The sequence below is a fragment of the Agaricus bisporus genome, assembly GCF_000300575.1.
Source record: "Agaricus bisporus var. bisporus H97 unplaced genomic scaffold AGABI2scaffold_3, whole genome shotgun sequence".
Lineage (NCBI taxonomy): Eukaryota > Fungi > Basidiomycota > Agaricomycetes > Agaricales > Agaricaceae > Agaricus > Agaricus bisporus.
Window position 1 is genome coordinate 2,274,780 of NW_006267366.1, and position 24,918 is coordinate 2,299,697.

General features: G+C 45.8%; 8 protein-coding genes across 8 annotated transcripts; 2 read left to right on the forward strand and 6 right to left on the reverse strand.

The window, feature by feature from the left end:
- Positions 1 to 646: 646 nt before the first annotated feature.
- Positions 647 to 4,247, forward strand: AGABI2DRAFT_116595 (hypothetical protein; the record flags this gene model as incomplete). Its single annotated transcript, XM_006459570.1, has 9 exons — positions 647 to 724; positions 781 to 804; positions 855 to 910; positions 985 to 1,011; positions 1,068 to 1,158; positions 1,226 to 1,457; positions 1,567 to 1,683; positions 1,734 to 2,356; positions 2,538 to 4,247. The coding sequence occupies 9 exons, from the start codon at positions 647 to 649 to the stop codon at positions 4,245 to 4,247; spliced, it is 2,958 nt and encodes a 985-aa protein (XP_006459633.1).
- A 4,462-nt stretch (positions 4,248 to 8,709) lies between these two features.
- Positions 8,710 to 10,322, reverse strand: AGABI2DRAFT_201991 (hypothetical protein; the record flags this gene model as incomplete). Its single annotated transcript, XM_006459571.1, has 7 exons — positions 10,300 to 10,322; positions 9,930 to 10,093; positions 9,809 to 9,866; positions 9,429 to 9,751; positions 9,312 to 9,377; positions 8,854 to 9,250; positions 8,710 to 8,798 (listed from the first exon to the last, which is right to left on the reverse strand). The coding sequence occupies exons 2-7, from the start codon at positions 9,966 to 9,968 to the stop codon at positions 8,710 to 8,712; spliced, it is 972 nt and encodes a 323-aa protein (XP_006459634.1). The 5' UTR covers positions 9,969 to 10,093; positions 10,300 to 10,322.
- Positions 10,323 to 10,854: 532 nt separating this feature from the next.
- AGABI2DRAFT_191542 (hypothetical protein) lies at positions 10,855 to 12,068 on the forward strand. Its single transcript, XM_006459572.1, has 5 exons — positions 10,855 to 11,134; positions 11,182 to 11,235; positions 11,296 to 11,497; positions 11,549 to 11,802; positions 11,860 to 12,068. Exons 1-5 carry the CDS (start codon positions 10,895 to 10,897, stop codon positions 11,932 to 11,934), a joined length of 825 nt encoding a protein of 274 aa, XP_006459635.1. The 5' UTR covers positions 10,855 to 10,894; the 3' UTR covers positions 11,935 to 12,068.
- Positions 12,069 to 14,910: 2,842 nt separating this feature from the next.
- AGABI2DRAFT_184252 (hypothetical protein) lies at positions 14,911 to 15,545 on the reverse strand. The gene is made up of 3 exons (XM_006459573.1): positions 15,485 to 15,545; positions 15,278 to 15,433; positions 14,911 to 15,211 (listed from the first exon to the last, which is right to left on the reverse strand). Exons 2-3 carry the CDS (start codon positions 15,344 to 15,346, stop codon positions 15,020 to 15,022), a joined length of 261 nt encoding a protein of 86 aa, XP_006459636.1. The 5' UTR covers positions 15,347 to 15,433; positions 15,485 to 15,545; the 3' UTR covers positions 14,911 to 15,019.
- A 230-nt stretch (positions 15,546 to 15,775) lies between these two features.
- Positions 15,776 to 17,515, reverse strand: AGABI2DRAFT_201994 (hypothetical protein; the record flags this gene model as incomplete). The annotated part of the gene is made up of 3 exons (XM_006459574.1): positions 17,391 to 17,515; positions 17,190 to 17,333; positions 15,776 to 17,139 (listed from the first exon to the last, which is right to left on the reverse strand). The coding sequence occupies exons 1-3, from the start codon at positions 17,476 to 17,478 to the stop codon at positions 15,776 to 15,778; spliced, it is 1,596 nt and encodes a 531-aa protein (XP_006459637.1). The 5' UTR covers positions 17,479 to 17,515.
- Positions 17,516 to 19,447: 1,932 nt separating this feature from the next.
- On the reverse strand, positions 19,448 to 21,882 carry AGABI2DRAFT_116600 (hypothetical protein; the record flags this gene model as incomplete). The annotated part of the gene is made up of 6 exons (XM_006459575.1): positions 19,448 to 19,639; positions 19,705 to 19,842; positions 19,894 to 20,138; positions 20,192 to 21,550; positions 21,600 to 21,737; positions 21,795 to 21,882. The coding sequence occupies 6 exons, from the start codon at positions 21,880 to 21,882 to the stop codon at positions 19,448 to 19,450; spliced, it is 2,160 nt and encodes a 719-aa protein (XP_006459638.1).
- Positions 21,883 to 22,412: 530 nt separating this feature from the next.
- On the reverse strand, positions 22,413 to 23,217 carry AGABI2DRAFT_116601 (hypothetical protein; the record flags this gene model as incomplete). The annotated part of the gene is made up of 3 exons (XM_006459576.1): positions 22,413 to 22,791; positions 22,856 to 23,100; positions 23,164 to 23,217. 3 exons carry the CDS (start codon positions 23,215 to 23,217, stop codon positions 22,413 to 22,415), a joined length of 678 nt encoding a protein of 225 aa, XP_006459639.1.
- A 483-nt stretch (positions 23,218 to 23,700) lies between these two features.
- AGABI2DRAFT_191544 (hypothetical protein) lies at positions 23,701 to 24,905 on the reverse strand. The gene is made up of 5 exons (XM_006459577.1): positions 24,526 to 24,905; positions 24,346 to 24,473; positions 24,159 to 24,297; positions 24,089 to 24,098; positions 23,701 to 24,032 (listed from the first exon to the last, which is right to left on the reverse strand). The coding sequence occupies exons 1-5, from the start codon at positions 24,851 to 24,853 to the stop codon at positions 23,930 to 23,932; spliced, it is 708 nt and encodes a 235-aa protein (XP_006459640.1). The 5' UTR covers positions 24,854 to 24,905; the 3' UTR covers positions 23,701 to 23,929.
- Positions 24,906 to 24,918: the final 13 nt, after the last annotated feature.

Here is a 24,918-nt window from a genome sequence, read left to right on the forward strand (position 1 = left end):
CATTAGGCTATCATTATTCCTTTTTTTGTTTTTATTTTTTTTGTTTTTGTTTTTTGTACTGCATCGGTCCTCGGAGGACCGCGCAAGACGACATACCGCCTTTGTCGCTATGGTTTTGGTAAATGAGCGTAATGCGATTAGTATCTGTAGCAAATGACGACCGGCCGAAAGAACCGCGAATTGGCAGGGTCAGAACATATTTGTATCTGTTTACCTCCCGCTAGAACCGAAGTAACGTTCGTTGAATTGCGCTGGGGTGGGAATTTTCTTCCTCTTATTTGCTTTTGAAAGTGAATGTTTTAACGAGACATATGAAAGTCGTTTACAGGAAGGCTTCGATGGAAATGCGCATGGGAATTTTATGATCTGACTCAGCGTTCTAGACACTTGGACGGCGTTACGGAGGTCGGGAAACTGTTGTCACTTTTTTATTACGGCCGTGGTGTGATCTTCTATTGCTGTTCTTACCTCTTGCCACTTGACAAGGAAACATAACTGATATCCTCTAGTGAGTTAGTTCCAACTCCCTAGACCGCGCGGTCTAAGCTCATTTGTACTTACATGTGACTGATTACTTTGCATTTATTTTCCATGTGGGTTGGTTGCCGATGCCGGTTGCAGCTTCGACATACGAGTATAACAAGCGATGCTGATTTCAAGCGCCATCTTGATCGATCAGTGCTACAAGGTTGAATGTGATAAGTGTCACAAGACTACGTGGAAGGTAAGTGGCGCTTGAGGTAATTGAGTAACGGGTGCTGAATCGTGTGCGCACACCAGGGCTGCGGAAAGCACGTTGACGCTGTAAGTGACATCGAGTTGAGCATATCTGCCAGGTTTGATAGGTTATCCAGGTGATGGCGGACGTGAAGGAAGAGGAAAGGTGCCGATGCGCTGAGAAAGAGGAAAAGTAGGCTTGATAGAAACAAAATAGAATGAGGAGATCTGTCCCGAAAAGGAAATGCTTGATATGTTCTTCATAAGTTGTCTTGCATCTTCTCCACCACCCATGTCCGTCCCCCACCTCTTCTGACTATGTTCAACAACCACTACTTCCGCTATGCTAGAATCGGTAGCGGACACCACGGCGAGGTCTTTCTCTGCTTCAGAATAGACAATAGATTTGCTGGAAATGACGGCCGCCAGTGGTTTCCTGTAGTGCGTCCCCCTCTGCTTGCCCGTTTGTTAGCTTGCTCATCGTCCTGCCGCGTTTTCTTGCGACCAGGCAATGAAATCCGTTAGACGTGACACCGTCATCGACAAATACTCCAGGCTCAAGGCTAACCGCATTGCTCTCACCGCTCCTGCCCCATCTGAGCCGGCTGTCGTCGACAAACTCAATACAACCGAACTCAAAATCAAAAAGGAGATCGCTATCATGAAAAAGCTCGCGCATCCTAATGTTGTACGTCTCTTTGAAGTCATAGACGATCGCATGAAAGAAAAAGTGTACATGGGTATGTTGTCGATTTCGTCATTGCATGTTATCCCCCTCGGGGTTATCTTCGGAAAAATTATTCTCGCGCCGTCATGTTCTGTGAAATGCTCACGTCTATCTAATTCTAGTGATGGAGTACCTCGGTGGCGGGGAGATCAAATGGCGCAACAACCATGATATGCCCACGCTTACACTCCAGCAGACTCGTCGAATCATCCGAGATGCCGTCTTGGGGCTCGAGTACTGTAAGTGAGCTTCGATCGTTCCGTCGTTCGCTTCTGAATTTCCAGACCAGTGCATTACCATGGAATAATTCACCGCGACATTAAACCTGGAAATCTTCTCTGGACGGAGGATAGACATCATGTTAAGATTGCTGACTTCGGTGTATCCCATTTTTCGTATGCTCAACGTCTAGCCGAAGCTGGCGACGAAGGCATCAACCCAGATGAATTGGAAGCAATTCTCATGGATGAGTCAGATCTTACTAGACGTGCTGGTACTCCCGCATTCTTGGCACCTGAACTCATCTTCGAGCACTTTGAGGAGAAGAACAGGCATTATGTCGTCTCGTCGCTGGTCCCCAAATTTTCCAGCAGACAGCCGGCTAAGCCTCGCGTCACCAAGTCTATTGATGTTTGGGCTCTCGGAGTCACGTTGTACTGCCTTCTTTTCGGAGAAACCCCATTTCTAAATGTTGCCGAGGGTGGCGCCACTGAATTCGCCCTCTATCGCGCCATCTGTAACAAGGACTGGGAAGTTCCTGAACTAATGTGCAAAGACAGAGTTTCAACTGGTGGACGGCATCCGAAGAAGAGCAACAGACAAAAGCAGTTGGATGGCCCCAAGGTGATCTCTTTGCTGGATCAGTTTCTCCAAAAGGACCAAACGAAGCGCATCACCCTCGACGAAGTCAAGGTTAGTCCAACTGTCAAACACTATTTTTTTCCCACAAAATTTCTTCGAATCATTCAAACGTCCAATTCTTGTCGCCTTCCCTTTTGAAGCGAAGTTTATAATTGTAGCTGATCACTTTTGAACCCTTTTTTTTTCACCCTCGTGTTAACACTGTCGGCGCATCTATAACGTGATCTTACAGCGTCATCAATGGATAACGGAAGACCTTCCAAATCCATCAGAATGGTATACATTGACTTCGCCAGGGGGAAAGGAAAAAGTCCAAGTTACGAAGGCGGATACGTTTTTCGCGATCAGCAGCGTTCCTTTCCGTTGGGGGTTTGGAGGATTCGGGAAGGGTATGTCAGCCCTTTTCAAGCCTTTAAAGCCTAGGAGCCGGACGACTTCTGCCAGTGTGCATTATTCGTCTAGGGTAGCTGCGGCCCCGACCTCCAATATGACTCATCCAAAGATACTTCCGAACAGGAAGAGCGTTGCCGTTGCGAGCATTCAGGATGTCCACGCATATGGTAAAACTGAGCTCAAAGGGAAAGGAAAAGCTGTTGAACAGGAGAGTCCACAGCCGTCCTCTCCCGGTCTTTCCACCTCTTCCAGCAGTCCAGCCCTCGATGCCATTCGACGACAACGTTCCCAGATGGGTATACTTGGCCACGAACAACGGGAAATTGACCGTCTGGGTGATTCCCCAAACCCGGCCTCTACGCATGCGGTCAGTACGCCGGTTGGTCCCGCACCGAAGTTAGAAGATATCTTATCTATTGTAACATGGCGACCTACGAAATACCCGACTCCGACAACGTCGCTTCGACCTCTCCTCGCCAACATCCATGCTGATGGTACTTCTACTTTTCGGTCTCCACCTCGCTCTAAACGACCACATGCAAACGTCAGTATCATTACACCTATAAAAGAAGCACCAGCTCGTACAGCCAGCACTCTTGAGCGAGACCTTCATCCACATGGAGATTTACTTGGGATATATGGCTCCGATTTGGATTTAGGAGCGCGTACGAATGCAGGGATGTTGAATAATTTCAAACGAGCTTCGAGTTGGGGACAAGGTGATGAAGTTTCGGATATGGGTGCCGGTAGTGTGAAGAGCGTGGGTGGTGAAGTAAATGAGACAGTGAAACTACTAGGGGCAGGTGGAGTTGAGAGTTTGGGGAGTCCAAATAGTCCGATCACCCCAGGTTCTTCGAACAGTCATGGTGGAAGTATCGGCGGCGGCCGCGCCACGAGTGGTGGAGGTGCTGGCGATATGATGGGGTGGGATCAGCTTGGAGAAGGAATTAGAAAGTGGAGATCGGTGAGGAAGAAACATCGCGCTGGTTCGTCGTCGACTTTGCCTTGGGTTGAATCGTTCGAGGATATGAGCCTGGGTGCTGCTGATCCGGTTCGTCGTGAAGGAGCGAATCGAGAAAGGCGTTCTAGACATGAACAGTCGAGAGGTGAACTGACAATGGACTGGATGGACGATAATTATTCGACTCCAGGTGGTTACTATGGGACTTCTATGGGACCTGCGACACAGTTTTGGAGGCACGGCACCGGGAGTTGGCGAAGGCCTAGTGTCAGTTCAAGTGGAGAGGAGGATGACGGTCCCCTAATTGTGCCATCGAGGGTTGGGAAGCCGGAAAGAGAAGTGGTGAGGCGGAGAGAAGATTCACTCGGAAAGTTTTTGAGCGGGGGAGATTCAGATTCGGAAGTTGGTGGTGATAATGGGGAGGGTAGTGAACATCATGCAGGATCCGGCTTGAGACCTGAGTTTCAGGATGAAGACCTTCGAAGGCGAGTGAGCGGGGTTGACGACGACGACGAAAGCGACTGCGATAGCGAGGACGAGCACGCTCAACAAATTACTATCAAATCCCGCGGTTCCATTCGTCGCTGAGTTTTGACATTTGGTTTTCCAGGGTTCCATCATTATCACTGTTGGCAGGACCTTACCAAATGATGTCCCCGGAAATCCCATTCTCCTTTTCGAACACACTCCATGCCATTCTCTCTCTCTCATACCTCAGAATCTTTTCGTTATTTTTGATTTTCGTCTGGCTTCTATCATTGCTATCTCCCCCCCAATCAGTTCGCAACTCTTCACATACTTATTCCCCACTCCTACCAAAGCTGTGGTATTAGACCAGCCCCTCCCCACTCCTTCAAGTTCGGACATTCATGTACATCTCGATTTACTTTTCGTTTTCTCTTTTCCGTTGTGTTATTCTGCTCGGCGGACATGTTGTCGTATTTTGTTTACATGTGTTGTTGTTTTCTGTCTTTCCGCCGAACCTTCTCCATTCTATGTATTTCTCTAGATTGTTGTTTGTTGTTGCGCTGTTCCACCTTCGTCGTCAATGTTCTGTGTCCTGTGTGATGAAAAAGTATAGATTCTCTTTTCTTTGCCTTTTTTATCATCTCTGCCTTTTGCATTGTACTTAGATTATTCCACATATCTTTCCATTCAATTTCACATAGATTTTTTCGGAGGTTTACAATCTATCTGCACTCTCTTCGGCCTATGGACATCTACGGATTTTTATTTTGATTGACTTTTTATCTTATCTCTACCTGGGACAACGAATGAATCGCGGAAGTTTCTAGAAGATATCAAAGAAAAGTCAGTGTGATAAGGATCAGTTTGAAATTCCCGGCGTTTGTTCCGAAGAGGCTCCAAAGCCGTGGTTAAAGCACGAGAATCCACCTGCCTTCTTCATGCTGTCTTCATCATGTCTCTATGTCTGGTATATGTGGCCCCATGTAGTCCATGTGCTTGTTCATTTAGTATTTCCGACTTGGCGATTGATGGGTTGAGTGCTCCTGGGAACGTTGATACACGAGCGGGCTGATGACGTAAAATTGATTGTACAGCGAACACGGTAATCTAATCTCCAGATACAAACGAAATTATTATTATCACGCCTGTGTAGGCCTCTCTTCGATTTATTACCTGGTGAAAGAGACGGGGCGCACTGCATGTCTGAGTTGAGATGAGCGCATAGTAGTTAGTAGCTCTGAACCAGCGAGACACCCTGCCAAGCAATTAGTACCTACTCACCCATTACTAGGAAGTAACTTCTACATAGAATTTCCTACCACTAGGGACCAGGAGTCCTGTGAAGGATGGGGACGAACAATTCTCATCACTTGAAAAGCTAGAGATTAAAAATTAGGCCATATCACCTGTTCATGTTATGAGTGATAGTACTGGAGAATTTGCGCAACATGATTCCTTATCATGCGCGATGAAGCGACGAATGTGAGGTAGACTTAATTTCGGGAGATCCTGACTCAAATCATAGTGCAAAGATTATTATCGCCGCATTCACTGCTCAAGAAATTTGGATTCTAATCAGATTGCAAACTGGGGGTTATGTTCACGGTTTAAGGCATTATTAATTAACCTTTGACCACCTGGGTAAAAGTTCTATAATTATCCAAAAGAAAGGGGGAAAGGGATTAGATATAGTTGGCAATGATGGCGCGCGATTGGCGAGCCGAAAAGTGGCGGTCAATCAGGTTTAAGTATCAGAAAAAAGATGTATAGCCGGACAAAGCCGATCTGTTCAGAGAGGACAGCGCATGGAAAACGATAATTTGGTTGTGGCGTGGCCTCAAGTCGATGACGATAGTGGCGTTAGCCCAGGAGTAAGACCTGAATAGCATTTGTACCGCGCGAGTACACCGGAGATTACCCCCTGGAGAATTGCACAGTACGTCTTCCATGAGTTGATATCAGCTGCTGTTCAGTGATTTCCTCATGGTGTGCTATAGTCGCTTCTTTGCTCTGGTACGGTAGGGCACACCCGTATATGAGCCTCGAGCTGTGGCACTGGCCAGACGAAGGCAAAAGGCAAAAGGCCAAGCAGCATGATGCACGTGATCCTGCTCGGCTCGTGAGTTGTGGCGTTTGCCAAGTATGTCGTTTCGCTTATCTACAAGGATCATATATGATATCTCCTATTCTCATACCAAGAGGTTATCCATAGTTATTATGAACTACAACGGTTTGGACAGCACAATTGATGTTCACCGTCAACTCTAACCTACATGCCTAATACTCTATTCAGTCAAGGTGGCATCGAACTCAGATTCCTTTGACCACTGATCTCGGTTCATTTCAATTTCTGGGAGTATATGACCTCTTTGGCTGGTTCCAATACACTTTCGGCCTTCGAGATCATCCCCAACAACGCCATTGATCCGATAAATCTAAATTGACAGATAGGACAAACCATTGACAAGCCACGCCACTCGCACGCCACGCCTTGGCCACGCCACATCGCCACGCCCTGTGGCGGGGAATTTCCTAACTCGGTTGCCTGAACAAAATGTCATGACTTGCTCGGCTGTCTGCCCCCCTGGCTGGAGATATGCCTTGCGCCGTAATCACCGATTTCATTAACGACATCAGGTAAAACAGCTGTAATATTCTCGGGCTTAATCTCGCACAGTTGATTATTCCTAGGTGCTACTAGATGCAATTAATGTGAGGATCTGAACCGAGTCTAAAAACACCGTTCGCACTAAGACTAGAACTCCTCCGCCGAAAATACTAGTCGATTTCATCTGCCAGATTACCACTACCGAGGAGCAGCTCGTAATAGCAGTCAAGGGAGTGTCCCACCATTCCTAGGTGCCTTACTTTTCTTCTATATGACGATAACTTCAGCCAAGAATGCAACTCTGGCTATTGGTCCTTCATCAAGGGCATTGCCAAAAGCTATCTGAGGTTCATCTGATTGATCAGTAATGTCAGCCCCGCCGGTCAGCCATGAGCCAAAAAAAAAGGTTTTATTCCCTTGATGGGTCCATTATTTCCGTTACCTCAAAGATCTACATCAACGATTATTTAAAACCAACGATTGTCAGTGTATCTGGCTCTATCTAATCCACAATTTTTCGCTTCCGTTTTATTCGGATTCATCTATAACACTATATCCCCAACCATTATTTTCATTTGATCTTGACGTTGGAAGCATTAATAACGACGGATAGGCATCACGATCTTGGTCTTCAGCCCATGTGCGAATAGATCCTAATCGGATCCCTATCAACAACTTTTTGTTCTCTTCAATTGATGATGATAGCAATTATCCTAATAACCCTCAAGGGATGATGATACCTTTGGTACCTAAGAGTAAAAAATAGTTCTCAGCTATTTTTGTCCATCACCATCGTATTCAGAATAAATCTCTGAGTGGACACTAGAGAACGAATTGTATTAAGATCAGTCCTTTCTATTTTTTGTTCCAGTTTTTTGGAAGGGTTCACTCTGCTCATACTCTGCTACTTGACTTCTGGAGATTTAATTTCATCCTCGGATTGATGCGTACGACTCGATAAGACCGCGGTGTCCATCCTTCTTACACAGTCTCATTTCAAATTCAACGGCGTAGGCTCAGAATATGAAAGGACACAAAACGATTTCTTCGGGGGATGTGAAGTACATGTAGACGGGGCTGATTTTTTTCATTAGAAACGGAAGAAAGTAAAAAAACAAGAGGACAAAAAGAATAAAACTCAAGCAAACACAAGAAGAAAAAACCCGAGGTATTCCGGGGCATTCGAACATAACACCAGGATGCGACTCACCGTTCGATACCTTGCATATTTGCGGAGCAAAGGGACTCTCATTGCGGGGCTGACCCGAACCCGGCTCAGGCTACGCAGCCGGTGGGTCATTGAAGATCCCCGCCCGCCTTGGCCGGTCCATAAACCCGCGGTGCGGCCTTTCAAGCCAAGGTGAAGAGGCGATGCCCGAAGAAGCTTTGCGAAATTCTGACGAGCGAATGTGTTCTTCCGGTGGTCGGAACGCCCTGCAATAATGTCGACCCTGTAAACCTCATAAGTAACCCTGCGTGTGGACGAAAATAACCTATATTTGGAAATGCCGACCGGACCTGATTTCCCCACTTGAAGGGACTAAATACGAAATATTCAAGGGTCGTCAGCGGGATGAAGGGTGTGACTCTGGGTTTGGAACACTTGATTTTGGCGAGGTTAGCAGTCAGTGTCAGCCCAGTACCGTCGTTTAAGAACAAGCGATGACCTTACGAACTCTTCGGAAAGACCTCCACGTGCGGTAAGGTTGATTGATTCCGCAATTCCAGAATTCTGTGGGGTTCCATAAAGAAGACTTTTTGATTGATACATTAGCAATGTACCCGTACATGGTACTGTATTACACCCCAGCGACAAGAATCTGCCTGGTCCTGAGTATGTCAACAACAAAGCCAGGATCTGAATACAAGCAAAGCATCGCGTTGATAAATTGAAGATGCCCATTAGTATACGCAGAAAAATCATTATAATTATAATACAAGAATAAGGCAAATAACTTCCATGGTCAGTCTGGTTCACGTGCACGAAGATGAAGATGAATCAAGGGTATGTTGTAAAAACTTCTTTACGTGAGGCCAATATCGACGCTCTTCATATGTATCAACTAGGTAAAACAGCCCGTAAGGGTACATCTTCAGTGACGATGCTAGAACACTCACCATGACCGCCACTACTGAAAGAAATGAACTGATCTTTCTTTGGTGAGCTCCATTCTTCGTCCTTTATTGCAGGCCCTTCAGAATTTTCACCATCACTACCGTCGGTCTGCTGGGACGAAGTCCAGCATCCACCATGTATTCTAGCTATTTTCCGGCCACTTTTCTTTCTTCCCCGTTGTTTCGCGATTTCCCAAAGATTGTCCATATGACGGGGTGGAACAACATAATCTGACCTGCCTGACAAAAATAAAATAGGGAGAGAAGCAGGTATACGAGCAAGTTTGCAGGCAGAATTCCACCGTTGAGTACAGAGGAAGGAAAAATATCCAATGATAGGCCAGTCATGAACGATATCAGGAATTGAAGTGAATGTGTTTTCTAAGATGAGTGCCGCTATCTAGAAACGAGTTGTAGAAGTCATACCCAGTGGGAGGTGTGAAGGGAACATAACAACGCACCTTGTCTGTGTTTCTACTCGCGACGTCAATAGCAACCGCACCTCCTAAGGAAAGACCGTACACGACCTAAAAGAGAAAATGAAACGGATTTCCAAACTATTGGGTTTAAAGACGTACGATAGGTAAACCCGCAAGTTCGTCATGAGCCAAAACCCAGTCCAGAGCTCCTTGAGCGTCTCTCTGCAATCCCCTTTCTGAAGGAACCCCCTGGCTATCACCATAGCCTCGGTACGAGACCGTCAAAATGTTACACTCCAACGAAAAATATTTTTTTGAGTGGTACAACATGAACCCATGGTTCATTCCATTTCCATGAAACATAATCACGGTCGCTCTTGGTGTTGAATGTTGGATGAGATAACATTTTAGCTGTACGTTGTCGGAGGTCGTGACAACAACGTCTGTATATGGGAGGTCCCACATTGATGGTTTCGGAGGTGCTGAAGGAGAGCACTTCAGCTATGAGAATAACAACAAAAGCAAGGGAGGCGGAGTACATTCTAGAGGCCAAAACGCAGCTGGATAGACGAGAAAGGGTTGACCATGAAGCAGAAACTTGAATCGAAGAAAACAGACATTGAGCCAAGGCGAAGCCAAGTAAAACACAGCAATACTTACCTTCTTGACGAAGAAACCGGGAGTGAGCCGGACAGCCATGACGGCGGGAAGAAGAAGCTTGATAGGTGGCGTTTATGGGCCCTCCTGTCCAAACGACGTGGGTGTGTGTGACGTGTGAAGTGCTGTAAAAACATTGACGTAACGCGTGTTTCCATAGCTATAAAGTCAATATAAAGTGTATTTTTTTTTAACACAACTCGTTGCTATGTAAAGCATTTCCTCATTCTGACCTAACCGCGAAAAATACCCCTATCAAAGTTTGACTACAAAGTCATCCGCTTTCCCCTTTATTGTTATCAAAATTCTTGCAGAACAATTCAAAGGGTCGGTCCAGGTTACTCATCCGATGGTGCCAGCGTAATGATCAAGGACGATGTTTAAAACTCGTCTGTGGCATTTGGATATATTATTAAGCATCAAAACATTCGCTTCGAGTGTTCCAAGAAACACACACATGTTTTGCTTCCAGAGCTTGATTCATGCAATTAGTTATCCCTGAGGTAATTTGTGAATATGACTATACTCGCCGATCAATGGCGGCTGCACCACCTAAAGACTGTGGAATCTGGATAACTGACTGCATAACCATTGGTGAGGGTTTCGGTTTCGGTTCTTCGTGGACCGGTATGAGGATCCAGTCTGGAACTCAACCTAAACTTCTTTTCACAGTTACTAAATGACATGGGCCCTGATCATGAAAAGCGAGTAAATTCGTAGAAAAAATAAATTGAGGGACACAGTGTCACTGCCACTGAAACTAAGGCGGATAAATAGCCAAGGAAACATTGAACGGAGAGAATATGTAGTCTTGGAATCAAGTCTCTGTGTACCAATCAAAACCTGATTCATGAACAGATCCGATAATCGGCACGACGGGCGCTCGACGAAGGCAATGCTAGGATGGTCCGTGCGGTGAAGCTTCTTTAACCGGAACTTCTTCCTCAGCTCGAGCCACCTCTCACCAAATGTTAGCAGTCCTTTCGGATTATATTCTAGTCTCACACTTTAGCCATGTCATCGTGCTTGGCTATACCCTCTGGGCCCTAGGTTTCCTGCCTGGTTCGAAAAATCCAAGGATGCACGATGCTCCTGGAATGCTGTTACCAGTCATCGCCAGTTTCGCTGCACTCGTCTTCGTGGACGGAGGGATAAGTCAGGTCCTATACTACGGATCTGTTCCAGAAAACTGGCTATTTCACTTCAAGGTATGCCAATTCCGCGAAATCGCGATGATCTAACACGCATAAAATAGGCATTGCTGGCAGCCGCCATGCTCTTCTACCCTCATTTGTCGACTGAATCTCTGGTCCGTCTCTTTCTCGTTATCGATGGCTCCTCTATTTGAAATAGTTATATTGTTTTTTAGCGTGTCCGTTCACCCAGGCATTTAGCTCTTGACTGTTATCCATTGATCATCTTCGGAGTATTCCTAGCCTTGTCGTGGATCAGTCTTCCATGGATGTATGATAACTTTCCTGGATTCCCCGATTTCAAAGGCGATCCTGCATGGTTCGAAGTCTGGAATATCTTGCTCACAGTCCCTTTCCAGACCATTCCTCTCATTTATGGTGCGTATATATCCTATTATCCCTAGCGGTCAATGCTCAAGAATACTGTAGCATTTCGTTTTGTGTACCTGGACTTAAAGCAGCGTCAACGAACTGGAATTAATACTATTCCTCCACCTCGGTATGGCGCCCTACCTGATACTGTTCATAATCAAAGGCATAGAGGGGATGCTGCGGATACGGAAGATGACACGATGCATTACCTCGTGGCTTATTTTGCATTGCTCCCTATTTTATGGCAGCTTAACGGCCCTTGGGATGAGATGAATTCATTCCAGAGAACTATCAGTGTCCTCTCTACCAACGTAAGTTCTAGTAAAATTTCGGTCAATGATCTTTCATTGTTAAATATTTATGTTTAGAGCTTGATCATGACCGTCATGACGTACTATTACCATTTGGTGAAGATGGTCCCAAAGCAAGAAGTTGCTGTTTAACACCCGGTTAATTGTGACGGATCCGCGAAATTGATGAACCTCGTTTCTCATACTCGACTTTCTTGTCTTGACAACTTGTATTCTGAAATAGTGACTGATATGAAATTGATTGGTCAACAATCGTTGCGTGCGTTCTCGTATCGTTAGTAATCAAGTATCAAAACATCGATCGTGAAAGTCGGACCAGTTCGGCCTACAGCTCACGAGAAGGAGTATCGGTTCTCAAGCATAATCATAACGTCTCTCCTAACATCCCTCCGCGAACTCCATTCTGCTTCACCCTCTCGTTCAGGCAAATTTGAAAAAAAGATTGAAGGCACTACCGAGACATTCTTAACAGCGGCATAAGAGTGTGAGGATTTGAGGAAAGTTACTATGTGCCCTACCCTGCCGTCAAATATATTGCATGTATTTTGTTCGACTGTGCGCCGCCCTCTGTCCTGGGTCTGAAGATACATACACCATAGAAATGTTCACATATTCATCCTAACATCATATCAGTTAAAATACTTAGAAAGGACTTTAAATCGGATAGATAATGGAATTGGAGCTATGCGGATTCAGATTCGGACATTAGGCAGTAGGTATTCAAGATATGCAGCATGATCTGGATATCAAATCTTGTCGTTCATGAAAGTTTGAGAATCATAAGTATCGCAGTCCACGGTTTGACAGGGATGGTGCATTATATATATAAATAGACTAGAAAGAAGCCAAATTTGAAATATTAACCGCCAATAGCGTGAGGATATTGTGAGGATATGGCCTTGAGGCTTATCGATAAGGATTTTAGATCCTCTTCATTGTAAACCACTATGCCTCTATCTACGAACAAAGATATATGGACCGAAATCCTCGAATATTTCCGTGTATCCTTATCTCGCGACAATGCAGATGAAATAAAAGAAAAGAGGCGCATTATACTTTCAATCGCCTTGGTATGTCACGAGCTGGTCGACATTGCGCTCGACGAGCTGTGGAGAGCTTTGACGACGCTTGAACCTATCACTAGTGTGTTCAATGCTCCCTTTTCTTCGAAGGTCCTCGAATATCAGGGTGGGGATTCCTATTGGGTCAGTTTCATTAGCTATATCAATAAATCCCCGAACATCTTGAACCCGCTTGAATTAGATCGTCCTTCCGGACAAGATCACGATGGGCCTCAAGTCGCGACTCACTTGTTATCTGTCTCGTATCAAATATCTCCATCTTTCTGGGAACACCTCCCTGAGGGAGTACTTACTGTGGCAATTCCTCTTTAGTATTGGTTTCTCCCCCCTGTGTCCCAATTTGCGAGGAATCTCCATTATTGGGATGGTTATGCCCAGTCAAGCGTATCACTTGACTGCCTTGGCGTCGTCATCCCTGCAAAGCATAAACTTTCAAGCAGACGTCCCCTCGAGTGCAGTCGCATCATCAATCATTCTTGACACTCTCAACTATCGTGGAATGAGGATGCTAGACATCATTTATACGGGCTACGCTACCAAACACGTTCTGACACGCATCTTCCGATTTTCAGAGCTTCGTTCACTTACCATAAAAACGACACAATACAAGGGTAGTCAGCTGGAAAGTTCTGATATCCAGTCCTTCGGCACGTTGGCACATCTAACAACTTTGAACCTCTCTCTCGACATGTTTCAGATGGCCTCCGATGTCGGGCGTTGGATCGAGAGCATGGAACAACTGTCGGTACTTTCTTTGCATGGAAGATGGTCATCAGTATACGGGTGTATGCAAAATCGGACTTTCGTTGCTGTACAGTCCCTTTCTGTGATCCTCCAACCTTATAATTACTCTTCAAACCGTCGTCGCTTGTCAATTGTTACAAACTCGGGGAATCTCTTGACTATCGTTAAGGCGTTTCCCTCGCTCCACTCTCTCAGCCTCGAAAATGAGGCCAACAAATACACGAATGAAATCATTATCTTATGTGCAGACATTCCTAAAGCTCCGAAGGAAAGTCCGCTACGATGTTTAGAACTTCGCAACATGAGGTTGGCCCTTGACGAGGGAGATATAGTTAAAATCATGCGTACATGGCCGAGTCTTGAGAGCTTATCAATAATACCTAGCGCCAACAACAGACTTTCCTATAGCGCCAGCGAAATCTTAGCATATGCATCTCACGGTGCACGATGCTTACGTGAAATGAATCTACCCTTGGACTTGTCTTCCTTGACCAGCACATCCTACTCTATATCTATTCGCTCTTCTGGCAAATGCCCCTTGCGACGGTTGGAGCTACCTTGGGTTCGGAACCTTCCGCAAGATTTGAAAGGAACACTCATGCTCGCTCGAAACCTTGTTGCCCTTTTCCCGAAACTTCGCGACGTGACCCTCCTTGACCTCGAGAGTGATATCAGAGATTTACGAACGATTATTGAATTTCTGCGGGACACTATCTCATCTCCGCCCCACAGATCCGACGACGGTGTATACTAGTTTGTAGATCGGTTTGTTTGTAGTGCTTCTCGTCGGTCTAGTATCAGTTGTCAAACATGTTGTCGTGTTTTTGAAAATGAACCTATACTGCATGTCTTGTGACTTAAACACGTTTATCCGAGATCGTGTATAAGCAGTGAGTGTTCACCGAACCAGCAACCAGCAACAGAACCGGCCGTGGCGAGCTTCTTCAGGTTGCTTGAGAGCCGCGGAATTGTGCAAGCACGAAGAAGCAATAAAAAGAGGCGTGGTGGATGGAGGAAAGAAATCGGTGCGAGACGTTGGGCGATCGCGGGAGGTGTCCATGCAGTAGTATGAAGGCGTGATCAACATCACCATGCTGATGACCTCGACTGCGTAACACGAAACTCTTGTAATTCATTGGTCCGCATACAAATACAATTTGATAAAGAATTCATGGAAATGGTTCGTAATGATTTCCTAGCCATACTTAACCCATCACCAATGCGGCTTCCTCTTCATTCCACTTCAAGTTGTGAAGAACATCGCGGTTCATGAATATTTGTGCTTCCGTAGGCTCCTGGTCACTCCGAAGGAATGACCGTACCAGCTTCTAGGTGATCCTGTTCTCCAGGCAATCACTGACTTGGAATCGTGCCCAATAAAAAATTGTCGGTTACTCGGGATAAGGAACCACATAAGGCGTAAAGTCACCGAGGTAATACGACCTCTCGCTCAAAGGAATTCGGAAGACGGCAACCCGCTCTTTAGGTACACCCCCAAAGATAAAAACCTCAAGCTGCGGTGAGCGTTCCTGAAGTGATTCTAGATGGGACACAAATGTTTTTAATTCAACACTTGAACGTGGCTATAGCGGTAGAAGGGTAACAAATATTCAGGATATTTCCGCCGTAGTAAGGTGCACTTCACTCACACGGTGTAGCATCCAAGCCTCCAAGGAAAACGTGCCCTTTTTCTCATAATCAGCATATGCCGGGCTCATCTCTTTCCAGTCAAGGTGTCCAAAGTCAAGGTCTTTGAGCTGCACTTCCCTGAGAAGTCCTACATGCCAGGATTGATGCGAAATATCCTGCAAAAACGGTGAAGCTCTGGATTGGAGGAGAATTTGGGGGTTATTTACCGCCACACTATCAGCAAAATACGTCACGTCCTTCGCCTCGAGAAGGTAGCAGAGCTTTCGCATATGCACTTTCTGTAAAAACGCATACGGGGGAGTTTCCATTGGTATGTGCAGAAAGTCGAACATCGCCCTTGCTAGGTGCCTCACAGTACCATGGAAAAGCTTGGTATAGAATTGGTTAATGCCCCTTGACGGTGACTTATCATCCAATTTCGAGCAGTATTGGTGCCACGCCAGCTTGACGGACACTGAACCCAAGAGATGTCAATATGGTATGAAGGTGAGAAGGTCCTACGTACCCATGCTAATATCATCTTCACTACATTTGCCCCAAATCTCTAAAAGCCTCAATCCCACGTCTTCTGTGACATCTTCTGCAATGCCAATGTAGAAATCCCCGGATCTACTTGAGTCCTTCAAATAATCGGAAAACGACGCGTGCAAAAATGTCAACGGCTTCTTATGAGCGACTTTCCAATCAGGTATCTTGAGAGTGGACCGGGATTTGTCTAAGCTCGCGTAGACAGAGTTTCGAGGGATGCCAAAGAGTATGGACATCCCTCGGAGGGATAATATATTTGGGCGCATCTTATTGTTGTACCGTCCCAGATTAATCTCCTCCCCATAAATCGCCACACCAAGTAATCGTTTTGTTGTAGGCCATAGTGTCGACGGAATCGAAGACAGAATTTCGCTGTAGAGTGCATCCAGATGGACAAAGGGATTCTCGTTTGTTGGGACAACATTGAAACGGTCAATAACTCGTAAGAGTACCTTGAGTCGTGAGACGGGATCGGCGTGATGAGGATCTCTGATGAACTCCATTACTACTTGAGCATAGATGAAAAGCCCAGAAGATGCAGCCGTGAGTTTTAAGAAATCGCTCTCGCTAGGCCAGTCGCTGGAAACGCTGTGACGATATTTCTTCTGTACCATCTGGAAACTTGATCGTAAAAAGCGGTCGACATCCTCGCAGGCTTCGGTAGAGTCGATCGGAATGTACTCCGACCAGCAACTGCGCCGTACTTCATCGTCGTCAAATGTGTTAGAGATGTGTGATTCTGGACGGCTGGCAATTATCCACACGAGAGGAGCATCGCGATGCTCAAGTGTAAAGGTGCTGATGAGTTGGATGATTTCGCACTGCGCATCCTCTCCATCGAGCTCGTCCAGTCCGTCCAGCAGTATCCCCCATCTTTTCCCTCCCACTCCAATTTTCTTCTCCACGAAAGGCTCGACAATATACGCGTTGAACTGCGTCGTCATATCCCTATTCAGCAATTGAGGGTCAAGGCTGAGTCGCTCAATCAAAAACTCGCGGTATGCTGTAATTCGGATAGCTAGTTGATAAGCGATTGTGTTGAATATTCGATGGGGATTGTTGCGTTTGTTTGGCCGAGAACAGAACACAGATGCGCCGAGGAGCTGGGACTCTACAAGGTATTCTGCAAATGTCTGGACTATGGCAGATTTTCCGACGCCGGCAGGACCAGTGATCCACAGAAGAAGCTCCTGTAGTTGTTCGCTGTTAAACCATGCGGTGATTCGGGCTATCAAGCTGACGCGAGTGCCTGGATGACATCGAGGAGGCGGTACACGAATAGAATCATCATGAGCGGCGCCGAGGATGATATGATCGGAAAGCAATTTCATAACTGTAAACAAATGAGCTCGGGTAGCCTGGAATGTGTAGGAGATCACCCACTGTGCGTCACAATGCTGCGATCCCCTTCAGTGGATAAGAACGTGTTGTATTGGTTCCCGTGCACCGCGGTCATTGTGGAATTGTTTACAGTAGAATGTTGTGCATTACTGAAGAAGCCTCCGGGCCCTGTGTGACGCTGGGGACCTATGGGTAGCCTCCGATTACTGTAACTTCATAGTACAATTCATTGGAAGCACTGACCATCTGGCATGTAGTGAATCTCGTCTTTTGATGAGAAGAAACCCAAAAGCCACTCCCTGACCTTATTCCTTTTCCTCCTGGGTGCCATTTCGTGAGGGTTGTTGTTGGGGGAGAAAGAAGGGAGTGCGCATTACATATCACCTCACAATAGTCGTCTGGGCGCTCGGCATTGTCCTGTGTTAGAAGAAGTTAAGAACCCATGGTCTGACAGCCCGGCGCTTATCCTGGCCATGTCTGCGTAGGGTATCTTTCAGTCTATTTCGAAGGACAAAAAAATTGGACAACATTACTAGCCCCATGCGCGTATTTCTATGCGAGTATGGTTTGTGTGAACGTAGGTTGGGCGTGTGTTTGGTTTCGTTTCCCCGACTCTGGCGAAGCTAGAGGAGGGTTGCCATGTCGGATGCAAACGACTCCTCTGACAGCACATGTCTGCGCGTGAGATGATGTACCGTGTTTGGGTGCCATTATTCTTGGTGTCGCCATCTAAGCTGGGTCCCTGGATACATTCTACCTATGTCTGCAAGAGGCGCTTCTCGAGGGAGAGCGTATGAATGGTAGTATAGTGTCAGGGAAGAGGATTTGATAAACTTGGTGGCACTGCTTTTTTACTTAATTTCCTTCAAACCCAAACCATTCCTCTCATTTATGGTTCGTATATTTCCTATTATCCCTTATAGTGGTCAATGCTCAAGAATACTGTAGCATTGCGTTTTGTGTACCTGTACTCAAAACAGCTTCAACGAACTGGAATCAATAATACTCCTCCGCCTCGGTATGGCGCTCTACCTGATACTGTTCATAATCAGAGGCGTAGAGGGGATGCTGCGGATACGGAAGATGACACGATGTACTACCTCGTGGCGTATTTTGCATTACTCCCTATTTTATGGCAGCTTAACGGCCCTTGGGATGAGATGAATTCGTTTGAGAGAACCGTTATCAGTGTCCTCTCGACCAACGTAAGTCTTAGTAAAATTTCGGTCAATGACCTTCTAATGTTTGATACTTATGTTTATACCCTGATCATGACCGTCATGACGTACTATAACCATCTAGTGAAGATGGTCCCAAAACAAGAAGTTGCTGTTTAACACCCGGTAAACTGTGAAGGTTCCGCGAAATCTCGGATGATGGCGCTTGTTATGTTCATGAACCAGACCTCGTTTCTCTTGCTCGACTTTCCTTGTCTTAACAATTTGTATTATGAATTACCGGCTGATTTGAGATTGATTGGTCTACAATCGTTGCGTGCGTTATCTTATCGTTAATCAAGTATCAGAACAACGATCGCGAAAGTCGGACTGGTTCGACCTAAAGCCCACGAGGAGTATTCGGTTCTCAAGCATAATCATAACGTCTCTTCCGAACATCCCTCCACGGACTCCATTCTGCTCCCTGCTCTCGTTCAGGCAAATTTGAAAAAAGAGAGAAGGCACCACCAAGAAACAGCATAAGAGTGTGAGGATTTGTGTTATCCGTGAAAACGGATACTTAAGTCGAGACGAAATAAGTTTAGAAAACAAAGAATTAATATCAAACTGAGTTTACTACATAGTTTTCTGGTATTTTATATACTTTACATAGATGAGTCATTAGACGAGACGAGTCACATTGGAAACTATTACTACGAGTCATAGGATGAAAGAAAATGGGAACAAGTCATAACAATTTGAGGAAAAGTTACGGTACTGGTAACTGAAGACACTCGTGGTACGGCCCTCAGCGAGTCCTAGTAATACCAAAGATGTGCCATACCCTGCCGTCAAATACATTTCACGTACTTGGTTCGACTGCGCCGCCCCCTGCCCTGGGTCAGAAGAAATACGTTACTTTTCTGTAACGAAACTACGATCGGTCGATACCTCGATGACTCGGTGTTTACTTGATACCTTCCAATTGTGTAATGAACCCATATTACTTGGCTCTATTGTTTGGTTCTTGCAACATATACACCATACAGATGTTCACATGTTCATCCTATCATCATACTAATCAGTTAAGATACTTAGAAAAGAAATTTGGAGCAGATAGATATTGGAATTGGAGCTGCGCTTTTACTCAGGATAAGGAATTACGTAAGGCGTAAAAGTAACGAGGCGATTAGACCTCTGGCTCAAAGGAAAGCGAAAGACTGCAACCCGCTCTTTAGGTACACCCCCAAAGATAAAAACTTTAAGCTCCGGTGAGCGTTTTTGAAGTGATTCTAGATTGGAAACGAATTTTTTTAATCCAACACTTGAACATGGCTATTGCGGTAGAAGGCAACAAATATTCAGGAGATTTCCGCCGTAGTAAGGTGCACTTCACTCACGCGGTGTATCAATGTGCGTTTTTTCCCATAATGAGCGCATGCCGGGCTCATCTCTTTCCAGTCAAGGTGTCCAAAGTCAAGGTCTCTGAGCTGCACTTCCCGGAGAAGTCCTACATGCCAGGGCTTGGGCGAAATAGCCTACGAAAGCGGTGAAGCTCAGAATTGAAGGAGAATTTGGAAGTGATTTACCGCCACACCATTTACAAAACACACCACATCCACCGCCTTGAAAACGTAGCAGAGCTTTCGCATATGCATTTTCTTTAACAACGCATATGAGGGAGCCATTGGTACTTGCAGAAAGTCAAATATCGCCCTTGCTAGGTACTTCACAGTACCGTGGAAAAGGTTGGTATAGAATCGGTTAATGCCCTTTGACGGTGACTTATCATCCAATTTCGAGCAGTATTGGTGCCACGTCGGCTTGACGGACACTAAAACCAAGAGACGTCAGTATATGCTATGAAGGTGAGAAGGTCATACATACCCATGCTAATATCATCTCCACTACATTCGCTCCAAATCTCTAAAAGCCTCAATCCCACGTTTTCTTTGGCATTCTCTTCAACACCAATGTAAAAATCCCCGGATCTACTTGAATCCTTCAGATAGTCGGAAAACGACGCATGCAGGAATGTCAACGGCTGCTTGTGAGCGACTTTCCAATCAGGTATCTTGAGGGTGGACCGGGATTTGTCTAAGCTCGCGTAGACAGAGTTTCGAGGGACGTCAAGGAGTATGGACATTCCTCGGAGGGATAATATGTTTGAGCGCAATTTGTTGTCATACGGTCCAAGCTTAATCTGCCCCTCATAAATCGCCACACCAAATAATCGTTTTGTTGTAGGCCATAGCGTCGACGGAATCGAAGACAGAATTTCGCTGTAGAGTGCATCCAGTTGGACAAAGGGATTCTCGTTTGTTGGGACAACATTGGAACGGTCAATAACTCGTAAGAGTACCTCGAGCCGTGAGACGGGATTGGCGTGATGCGGATCTCTGATGAACTCCATCACTACTTGAGCATAGATGAAAAGCCCAGAAGCTGCAGCCGTGAGTTTTGTGAAATCGGTATCTCTACTAGGCCAGTTTCTGGAAACGCTGTGACGATATTTCTTCTGTATCATCTTGAAACTTGATCGTAAAAAGCGGTCGACGTCCTCGCAGGCTTCGGTGGAGTCGATCGGAATGTACTCCGACCAGCAACTGCGCCGTACTTCATCGTCGTCAAATGTGTTAGAGATGTGTGATTCTGGACGGCTGGCAATTATCCACACGAGAGGAGCATCGCGATGCTCAAGTGTAAAGGTGCTGATGAGTTGGATGATTTCGCACTGCGCATCCTCTCCATCGAGCTCGTCCAGTCCGTCCAGCAGTATCCCCCATCTTTTCCCTCCCACTCCAATTTTCTTCTCCACGAAAGGCTCGACAATATACGCGTTGAACTGCGTCGTCATATCCCTATTCAGCAATTGAGGGTCAAGGCTGAGTCGCTCAATCAAAAACTCGCGGTATGCTGTAATTCGGATAGCTAGTTGATAAGCGATTGTGTTGAATATTCGATAGGGATTGTTGCGTTTGTTTGGCCGAGAACAGAACACAGATGCGCCGAGGAGCTGGGACTCTACAAGGTATTCTGCAAATGTCTGGACTATGGCAGATTTCCCGACGCCAGCAGGGCCAGTAATCCACAGAAGAAGCTCCTGTAGTTGTTCGCTATTAAACCATGCGGTGATTCGGGCTATCAAGCTGACGCGAGTGCCTGGATGGCATCGAGGGGGCGGTACACGAATAGAATCATCATGAGCGGCGCCGAGGATGATATGATCGGAAAGCAATTTCATAACTGTAACAAATGAGCTCGGGTAGCATGAAATGTATAGGAGATCACCCACTGTGCGTCGCAATGTTGCGATCCCCTTCAGTAGATAAGAAATATTGGTTCCCGTGTACCGCGGTCATTGCGGAATTGTTTACAGTAGAATGTTGTGCATTATTGAAGAAGCCTCCGGGCCCTGTGTGACGCTGGGGACCTATGGGTAGACTCTGATTACTGTAACTTCATAGTATACTTCATTGGAAGCACTGACCGTCTGGCATGTAGTGAATCTCGTCTTTTGATGAGAAGAAACCTAAAAGCCACTCCCTGATCTTATTCCTTTTCCTCCTGGGTGCCATTTCGTGAAGGATGGTGTTGGGGGAAAAGAAGGCAGTGCCTTGATGGATTACTGGTTACCTTCTGAACGCTCGGCGATGTCCTGTGTTATTAGTAGTTAAGATCCCATCGTCTGACAGCCCGGCGCTTATCCTGGCCATGTCTGCGTTGTAGAGTATCTTTCAGTGTTTTATGAAGGACAAAAATTGGACAACATTGTGTCACTATACTAGCCCCATACGCGTATTTCTGTGCGAGTATGGTTTGTGCGAACTTGGTGCGCACTGTGAGCGTAGGTTGAGCGTGTGTTTGGTCACGTTTGCAAATCAGACGGATGCTTATAGCTTTAGCGGCCTTTCCTTGCGTTTAATCGTGAATGTTCAAATTTACAACGCTGGCCCATTCAACTCTCACCATCGAACATGTAGCAATTTTCTGATGACGATACATATAATACTCTCAATCGTGGCCAATGAACTAAAATTACTTTGCGGTCGTGTTATGTTAATTAATATTGAGTATACGTCATCCTCGTTCATCGCCTTCTACCGTACTAAGCCACAAATTCCCACCTCTCTCCCTCATCATCTCCATTGCCCGTGGTACAAACCAACCCCTCAGCTTGACCATACAAACCATAAAACCCCTGCTCAAACATACTGAACTGAAAGGGTCCTGGTTGATTCCTAGGTATCATCGTGTTCTCCGGACTTCTCACAATATCAACTCTTTGACCGTTAATTCCTACAGACAAGGCAACCATGTCTTCACCTATCAATATATCTTCTTCGGTTCGTGTTGTTGGAGTCGAAGCAAACTGTGGAGGTGTGCTCGTTCTTGTGATAGTGAACTTTGTTTGATTGGTTTTGGAAAGTTCAACTCGTCTGTTGGTGTGATTGAAGTACCAAAAGAATTTAGGATGTAAAGTAGATCTAATATAGAATCTTATGAAAGAGTTTAATGGATAGTTCATGTCAACGAGATAAAGGAACTCACGAAGCGCCGTTTCTATTATCAGGATGCTGATCAGGCGAAATAACAGGCAAGGGGTCTTCATCCTGTACCGGTCGGACCAAACACATTTTCTCATTCCAATTAGGATCATTCCGAACCTTATCCGGAAGGACGGGAACAACATAATGTTGAGAGTGATATCTTCGACAAGGACCACCGTTCCTGATTCTTAATACGATACGCCAGAATTTATCGGCGTGGGCTCGAGATGGGAATACCCCAAGATTCTGTGAGAAGGTGTTTTTGGATTAATGTCAGGATGCGCTGTGAAAAATTTCAAGAGTGCTTACAAGACGTCCGTCGCATTGAAGGAACACATAAAAAGCTCCAGGAGGTGACGACATTGATTCAGAGAGCGAAAATATGAAAGCGAGATTTAAGACTTTGAAGGAGTTCACAAAAAGACCTGTCTGAGAGGCGAGGGATGAGTATTATCCCTTTGCTCTCTCGACTCTTATATCTCAGTACAGTAGGAGAGCGTCTATCAAAACATTTACGAGAAAAGCACAGCTGCGCAACGTCATTTACTACAACATTAACGAACGATCTCCTTCTCGGTAGAATTGACTTTCGACAGCATCCAGATATCAATCTTTTCTAGACGGAACCTTCACAGCCATTGCGTCCCTCAATTACTCCAGGACGTTCTACTCCATGTTTCTGAGCGTTTAACACTGCTAATGGCTGAGGCTCGATTTTCACTGTCTTAGAGTAAACCGAATAATTCAGGATGGCCATAATGGAAAATACTCGTGTATCCTGGCATTTCCACTTCCCCAGGTGAAAGGCTGTACATTACGACGATGCACATTAGCATCCTATTTATACGAACCGAACCGAAAGACTGGTGCATTTCGAAAATAAAAAAAATAGACACTTATAGGCAAATAACACCGATCTCAGATTCTAGGTATAACTGTAATATTGAAATTCATGCATACATGAGTCTCGAGGATCAACAATGATTCTGAGAAAAGCAGGGTCGATCAAGGTAATTGAAAAGCCAAGAAAAGAAGTATGGCATGGACGTTGGTCGCATGAGAACGAGTCTGGTGTTTAGAAAGTCTGCTGTTGCTGGTACATAGCAATTGAAGATGCATTGATGCTGTTCGCGAATCCGAAGAATTCCGCGCCCGGAATAGGAACACCTTTACTGCGACTAGAATCGATGATGATAAGTAAAGATAGAAACGATCATAATGGGCAGTAGCTTACAGATCTCTCACTATTTTGACATTATGTGGTGAGATGGACGAAACTTTATGACAATATGCGACATGCTCACCTCTAATGACAAAATTCGAAAGTACGGCAAAAAAGAGAGCAATGCTGAGGATGACAGGCCCTGCTGGGCTATCAAAGTGTCCTGGATCGCGTCTGCGAATCAAAGTTATACGATATTGATAGATGGCCCAGCCGTAAACCTAAAAACAAATAAATAATCACGAATGCATACAAGTAACATGACTTACAAGCGTGCAGATACTAATCACGGCATAGATATAGGCAAAAAGCGTCGCAATGTCATCTCTAGATGCATTGAAGAGAGCAAGAGAAAGTGTCGCGAGGATCACAGAAATGTTCAACCAAGATACCCAAGCTGGACGGCGCTTCAGAATTCGAGTTATTTTCACCACGTGGCTGGGACTTACTGCGTTCGTTCGCAAACCAAACTTTGCCCTCGACCCGGACTGGGGTACGCACTTTCTTGGGAACGCGGACCTGAGGAGGCAAGTTGATCGAATGGTAGTCCTGCACAGTTGGCTGCAGACCCTCGCTGTCTGGCTCAGTCTCGGGAACGTGGTCAGCGCGAAGGTAGCGTGCGGGCCGGCGTAGCCTCGGAAGGAGCGCAAGGGCGGACGGCGAGAACGGCGACAGAATAGAGGGCCATGACCGCCGTGAAATGGACGGGTGCTCTGCCTGGTCAGCGTCGTCGGTGTTTCTGGTCGTCGTCGTCGTCGACGGCGGCGGGCTCGACATGGCGGCGATGAGCAACCTGCGAAGCCGTTATCTCCGCTTCATGTGACCTGTCACGTGACTTGTGG